Source organism: Limulus polyphemus, unplaced genomic scaffold, assembly GCF_000517525.1.
Source record: "Limulus polyphemus unplaced genomic scaffold, Limulus_polyphemus-2.1.2 Scaffold1551, whole genome shotgun sequence".
NCBI lineage: Eukaryota > Metazoa > Arthropoda > Merostomata > Xiphosura > Limulidae > Limulus > Limulus polyphemus.
The window spans coordinates 121,469-129,357 of record NW_013667161.1 but is presented as its reverse complement, the minus strand read 5'-3'; the positions used below and the strand labels follow the sequence as shown (position 1 = coordinate 129,357).

Here is a 7,889-nt window from a genome sequence, read left to right as displayed (position 1 = left end):
CTTCCCTCTAGTCTTACACTGCAAAATTAGGGACGCAGATAAAAAAAAGTGTTAATAGCTTCCTTTATAGTAACGCCATGTAATTTAGATTAACAGTTTCTGTAATCTATACAGCCGTATCAAGCATCATTATTTATGCTAATTGCTTAAGCTAATATCACGTGACGCTAAAGGCTCTTTAATTAAAATAATTTCCTAGAATTTGGTAAATTTGTGCTGTAGAAATTGGCAATGAATAATCAATAATAACCGTCCACCCGTATGATTCTTATGAAAACTTGAGCTAGAAACTGCTAATCTAGTTTGCTTGGCCTAACCAATACTTATATATCTGCATGTCCTTTCACTTTATAGTTTTACTGCTCTAAATCAGCCGTATTTAATCCGAATTACAAAAAACTAAAACAAGTTCCACTTTTACTCTTAGGTGAAGCTGTAGTAAAAATGTTACACCGATAGCTCACGTTACTTTTTGTATAGGCGTGCGCAAATATTTTCGTCAAATTTGAACGGTTTTTGTTAAATGTGGATTATATTTACACCAAATGAGACTCCTAATTGTAGGTTGAAAAGATCTATAAGTGTACTAAATTTGAAAAAAATCCATAAAAGTTAAGCATGTTTTTCTATCAAATAAAGTTTCCGTATTTTTGATGCAAAGAAGAAGAAGAAAAAAAACAGGAAGAAATTCAATCAAATTGGAGATGATATATCTCAGGTATTTCTTTATGGATTGCCAGTAGAGCACATCCACTGAAAACATATTGTTACGACATCGAAGTCACGTGACTAGTATCACGCCACGTCATTCTCGAACTTTCATGTCTTTTCCTTAAATCTCGTGATCTTTCTAGATATAGCATAGTCTTGTATATATAAGACCGGCCACGAAGCGACGGGGAGTTAATGAGTAATTGAATGTATGCGGACAAAATATTGTTGGCCACGTGAGACATGAATTATAGTGTTTGTTATAGAGCGACTGTTGAAATTAAGTGTATCGTAAAGTTGTATTCGGAAAGAATAAACCAGTTTTATTTATGAAAGGACTTGTATCGCTAAAGTTTCGTCGGAACGAATTTACGGAAAATTAACTAACGACTGGAGGCGTAATAATATGATAGTTTGGATTACCATAGTCCGAGATACAGAAGGTGGAAAATTGTTAAACTATCACTCCTGTTAATAACACACTCTGCGTGTCTTGATGTGTTAATACAAACATGGCTGAGGCCGTGTTAGACACGAGCCATATAGGCCATAATGCTCCATGCAGGGCTTCCAAGCTGGAGTAACACACACAATTAATGTGTATATGTATATATATATATATACACATACATACATATATATATGTGTGTGTGTGTGTCTGTGTGTTAATGCAAAAAGGTACAAGACCATATTACCAGGGCCAATAGACAATTATATCCCATGCAGAGCTCCAAAGCCGGTGTAAGCGATATATAATCTGTTAGTTAGTACTGTTATACGATATATTTTTATGTTGTAATTCAGACGTTAACTAGATGGAGCTTGACGACAAATTCAGGTAAGACGTGGAATATTCTAAATTAATGTCACGAAAACCTATAGACTTTGCGAACTTTCTAAAACAAGGATTAGATATAGATATGGCTTAGACAGTCAATAATGTAAAATAGGTTAGCATTGAAGCACCGAAAGCTAGAGAGTTGTTTTCTAGCCAGTAGATTGAATTAGTCAGTGTGTTTACGTCTTTGGGTCTGTGTTAGCTATCGACAATACTAAATTACCTTGTACAAGTAAGCTGATTTTTACGTTAGTATAGTGTAGATAGCGTGGTTATAAACGAACCTCTATATTAAGTTACAAATTGTACATGCCTGTAAAAGGAGGAAACAAACCTAGTTTATTATTGTTATGTGAACGGGACGTTGAATTGTTTTCAGCTGATGATTTAAATGAACCAGCCAACGAACAAATACCTTTACAACACTACGAACATGGACAAGGGAATGCTAACTACGAAGCCAATAGGCCATAATGCCTTATGGAGGGCTAGCTACAAAGCTGGAGTAACCAAGTGTATAATATATATGTGGTACAAACATGACTAAGACCATGTTATCCACGAGGATGATAGGCCATAATGTCCCATGCAGGGCTCACAAGTTGGAATAATCCATATATAATATATATATTTGGAAAGCTTAAAAAAATTAAAACAAGGGGAGAAGAAATGTTTCAAAAATATTTTGGTATGATATGTTTTCTGCTTTTGAAGGCAAGCATAAAATAATTGTATTTTCACATTAATTTCCCATTATACATTTAGTTTTGTAACATGATTATCTGAGTCCCGTGATTCTACCTGAGTGTATGCCAACTGTTACATTAGCCTCGGAAAAGCACTTAAACACATTGTTGATTTTTATGCTACATTGATGTTGTTATTGGAAGCGAAGAATATTAAGCAGCTGGTTTATGCTTTAATTGCAACATTATTATATTTGTTCTTTATTATTTTTCTGCATGTATGAACACTACAGAAAATGGTTACAATCTTTTAGGAATTTACTCCTATAATTATATTAACAACCACGATCTTTATGGCTCCAGGTTCCGTGACTCTTTAATTTAGTCTAGGTACGGAAGAAATCGATTAGATTTATATGACTCAACTCTATCAATAATGTGAAATAAAAAACAGGTACGTTTTCAAGTTCCCACCCACACAGAGAATAAAAGGGGACACAATACCCCTAAGTCACAGAAATTTATTTTCTTTTATTTCAAAAGTCCAATAAAGTGAGATTTAAGAGCAAAAACCTAGTATTTATAATGCTAACTCCAACCTCATTGAAAGGGGTAGGCTCTGTGACTTAAATCGTAGTTCGGTTTTATAGAAAATGTAAAACGAACAATGTATTGAAAAATATTAAGTACATAATTAGCCAAAAACAACAATGCCATAACACATAACATTAAAAGTTTTTGAGGTTCCTTGTGATTGGGATTCCTGGTCACTACTGCTGAAGGAAAGCAAATGAAGCTCAGGGTATATACTTTACACAGAAGAAAAACTAAATCCTAAATATCTGGTCTTTAATTCATAAGTTAGTTGTGGCCGTGTTCAAAATTTCACATGAAGCATAATAAAAATTAAAATTAAAAATGGTAAAATTGGTAAACAAGTGTAAGACCATGAAATAACATTTAAAAGATAGTGTACTTTGTAAGTATGTATGTGTCATGCAGGCATATTATGCATTTTCTACCTTCTGATTTTAATGTAAAATTTCTCAAAGTCTGTAGTTGTCACATAACATGTCATCCAGAGAGTCGTCGAGTCGACTTCATTCTAAATTCCTTTGTTATTCTTCAGAGATAATACCTGTTCTGTCAATGGTGAGTTTGCTGTAATGTTACTCATTGTGCAATAATGTTGATAACAGCAGTGTCTTTCGCTGTGTTGAGCTTATGGCATCCCATATATTGAATTAGAATGATCAGTAACCTGGTAGCACTAGTCCCTATGGGTAAATCAGACATTTTCCATTAAGTTAGAAATGTTAGATATAAACAGTACTACACAAGATCTCAAGTTAGTTGGTTGATGTAAAGACATCTTGAGGAAAGAAATCCAGTTAATTAATTCCAGAGCCCAGTGAAAGGCGACCATTCAGTGTCCAATGCAAATATTGACATAGAGTTTAGTCCTTGTGAATAAATAAAAATTGTTTTCATTTTATATTTCACAACATGTCTAGTCTGTCAACGTTTTTTTTTATTAAACTCATTCAGTTCAGTTAAATTCATGATTTATCCTGCTGATCCTTCCTTTAATAACGTGAACCTACTTAATATTCTTTGTAAAAATCAGTTTACCTCAGAATGGCGGATTGGGCATTATCACTGAGAATCAATCTCAGTGCAAGGGAATCATGGAAAACTGATGGTCACTGAGGTGGAATAGCATCTGGTAATTCTGAGACCATATGTGGTGGTCTTTTCATGACATTAAGGCAGCCACCAACCAGGCTAACAGAATCACTGCTCTGGTCAACATCATCGAACACCAGCTAAGAATGGCTATTAGACTAGTAGATAAAGTTACCAGTTAGAGCTGTTATTTTATTTAGTAGTCTGTTGAATAGTTACTTGTTCAACATGGGTGCCTTCTTGACTAGTTGGTTATAACCTATATTGCTCTTGGATGCACATGGCTCCCGATGGTAGCACTATAATGAGACAGTACTGTACATAGTTGCTGACACATCTGACAATTTGAATCCAACACAACAAAATTTGATTGAATATGCCAATGTATTTGTGGGTTTAGATACTCAATGTAGTCGAATAACAATCACTCACAATTACATAGATCAAGGCAATGCACATCTGATAAAGCAACCCCATTGTGGTTTCCCTGGAGCACTAGGGGTTTAGCCAGCACTGAAATACAGCAATTGTTAAAAGACAGGATCATACACATTTCAGAGTGCATGGTAATCTTCAGTGGTGCTTGTCAGAAAGGTGTGCAAAAGTTCTGTTGATTTTACAGTTTAAAATGGCAACTCACATTGATTCCTTTCCTTTCCCATGAACAGATGAATGTCTAGGTGTGTTGAAAAGTTTCCATTGATTCAACAGTTTATACCTGGCATTCAAGATAGTTGCAAATGTAGCTGAATAATGAGAGTGGGCCCAAGATTTCTTTTAGCATGAGATGGTTTGTTTGAGTTTTCACGTGTATGTCAACCAACTTACATAGGATTTGGTACGGAGATACCTTCTAGCAGGTCCCAAGCAGTGATTAGGTTTTTTTTTTTTTTTATTTATTTATTTATTTATTTATTTATTATATATATGGTGTCAAAACTGGCCATGATGGGGTTGTGTGGCGGAGACATTTTGCATTCACCTGCAAATGTTGGCCTCTAACATTAAAAGTCTCACTGTAAGAGTGACCTTAAGTCGTTTGTCTGACATGACAAAATACATTCTCCATACTTGTAGGAAGTGTTTCACCAGTTACTTGCCGTTTCTTAATCTGAATACATACATTTATGAAATAAGGAAAAGGAATGGACAGAAAATGTCGTTTAACTTCATTTACTAAATGTCGATATTAGATACAATTGAGATATACCACCGTTCAACTTTATAATGGGTATTGCTTTCCTACCATTTTAACAGTACCAGATATTGCTTATACACTACTGTTAAAGTCTTTACTTGGAATATTGCCCTAATCAGTGTTTCTCATGCTAAGCAAGCTTCTCATCAAGGAGTTAAAGTATTCTTTACTAGCCTTTGCTTTTATATTTAAATTATTTTCACTTTTTCAGCACCATTGTAAGAATTAAGTGTATGCTTTGGAAAAAGTAAAATATGATTTTCAACTGCACAACTTCCCTCCCCCTAAAAGTAATTTCATTGAGAACTTCTGAAACAGAAGTGTTGATACTTATTAAGGAAATAAAATCAATGATTGTGTGGTTTGTAACTTTATTCACTTCCAACTATACATTCTTCTAGTATAGAGTTAATCTTCTATAAATCTTCAAAAACATGACTATGACAAGAATACTCAAGTGAAATAAATTTGTAGTGAACTGAAAGTTATTTTTCGACTAGCACAACAACAACAACGTTTTCAGATAAAATGGAAAATAGTTTCTCATTTCTCTAAAATTACTAACAGCCAAGATAAAGTACCAGTATGTGGAAGATAGTTTTATATTAAGTTACGATGAATCATTAAATCAGCAACCAGAAGCAAGTGATAGTTTATCAGCTTAAGAGGACTCCTCCACTTTGGCAGATGAAGGACCACCAAGGTTTTATGCCCTGCTGTGTATATAAGTAATTAGATCAGCTACTCTACAGCTGTAGCCATACTCGTTATCATACCTAATAATGTAAGATCTGAGTTACTTGAAACAGTGTCATGGGTAGAAACTTACAGAATGTTTTAACTCATTACATATATAAATGCATACTTTTAATTTGAGGTTAGATTAGTTTACGTTCTTTAATGAGTTCATCTGTATAATTGCTTTATCTCACTTTTTTCTCTTGTTACAAGTGAAGTTCATTAGTTAATATGGATTACAATTAAGATGTGCATTTGCTTAAATTTTTAACATTTTTACTGAAGTAAAATTCTTCAAAACACTGTCATGGACTTGTGTGTAATTAGATTTTTTATTTTTTTTATTTATTTATTTATTATTGGACATCTTACAAAACAACCAATATATTAGTAATGTGAAGTGAGCTACTAGAGAAGTATCTAGCATCATTAATAAGCTAAAAATGTGTAACATCCATAAGATTTAACATTCTTTAAGTCAGTAATCAGAACAAAGAATGTACCTAGTTTCATTTAAAACATGATGCAGGTGAAATGCGAGTGAACAATATTCCTTACTTGTGTTAAAGAGAGGTGAATGCAAAGTAGGTAACAACGTGAAGTTAACTAAGATTAGATGTACAACCAACATTACTGTCAATCTAGTTGCAATTTAGCAAAGAACATTTTTAAAAATAAAGTGCATCTGAGTTTTATTAAAGACAAATCTTCAAGTATTTAGAACTGCAAGTGTAATTTTAGCATTCACCTTATAAACAAGTATACACAAGAATAAAACCTACCATGAAATCAGCTTCACAAAGTTTTTGTTCAGTGAAATACCTGCTGCAGCATCAAATATGCTGCTGTGAGAATCGCCTATAAAATCTGATGACACAACCTGAAGACAGAAGTTTAAAGTTAGTAACCACACAAGTTATTTATACATTAATAACCAGATTAGTTATAAAAATACAAAAAGGTAATACAGTTTAATTTACACTTGTATATAACTAATGTATTTTAGCTAATATTTCTTTCAATTCCATCTAACATTATGGAAAATTTAAATAGAAACAGTTTAAGAATTTACAAAACAGATATTAACAATTTTCATACTGAATCTTCTGTGTATCCCAAGATCCCTTTCCACTGGTCACTTTCAGAAGCAGCTTTTACTGCAGCTTTAATTTCATCGTAAGAGGCTTCCTTAGCAAGCCGACAAGTCAGATCCACAACAGAGACATCGGAAACAGGGACACGGAAAGCCATGCCAGTCAGTTTGCTAAATAAGCAGTGGTACTAAGTTATTAGTTTATCATGATTTTATTTTTCATGTTCTTCAAATAAATGAAACTAGACTTGTTACCACGTACAAAAACATTTGTCCTGTAGAACATGTACTTTTAAAAAAAGTTAACAGCAGTAAATGATAAAACAACTTAACTTCAATTTACATCACAAAATGATGGTTTATAGTAATCAAATAATCTTTGGACTAAACATAAGGCTAACTCACTCAGATAAAAAGGACAAAACTGAATATTTCCAATAATATTAGATTACTTTAGTTATCTATCTATTTATATCTGTAACAAGAATACTGTAATTTATAAGATTTGTCATCAGTAATTGACCTACTTAATAAAGTGCACTGCAAAAATATACATGACATATCCTAATCATTTCAAAACGTTTTTTAGCTCAAAGCTTCAGAATTACTAGCATATAAATATGGGGAGTGTGTGTGTGTGTGGTGGGGGGGGGGGTACAATATAGAAAATTTAACACTTAAAGATTCAGTCCTTATGGAATTTTAAGTTTGTATTTCAAAGAATTGTTTACTTCTAATAGAAAAAGATACTTGCCCATTTAATTCTGGAATAACTTTACCCACAGCCTTGGCAGCTCCTGTTGAAGCAGGAATGACATTTTGATTGGCCCCACGACCATCCCGCCATGCCTGTAAGAGAAAAACGTTGATCAAGAACAACTGAAGGCTACTACCTACAATTTCAAAAGTGAAATATTTTACTTCAATATTTAACAAGTT

General features: G+C 33.3%; 1 protein-coding gene across 2 annotated transcripts in view; it reads right to left on the bottom strand.

The window, feature by feature from the left end:
* Positions 1 to 5,473: 5,473 nt before the first annotated feature.
* Positions 5,474 to 7,889, bottom strand: part of LOC106464057 (glyceraldehyde-3-phosphate dehydrogenase 2) — an 18,522-nt gene continuing 16,106 nt past the window's right edge. Inside the window, exons 7-10 of one of the 2 annotated variants that reach the window (XM_022391721.1) lie at positions 7,705 to 7,843; positions 6,956 to 7,121; positions 6,640 to 6,737; positions 5,474 to 5,895 (exon numbers count right to left, since the gene is read on the bottom strand). In XM_022391721.1, the coding sequence (XP_022247429.1) occupies positions 5,826 to 5,895; positions 6,640 to 6,737; positions 6,956 to 7,121; positions 7,705 to 7,843 (473 nt within the window). In that variant the 3' untranslated portion in view covers positions 5,474 to 5,825. The remainder of the gene's footprint in view (positions 5,896 to 6,639; positions 6,738 to 6,955; positions 7,122 to 7,704; positions 7,844 to 7,889) is intronic. The other variant, XM_013924166.2, reaches the window with a different exon arrangement.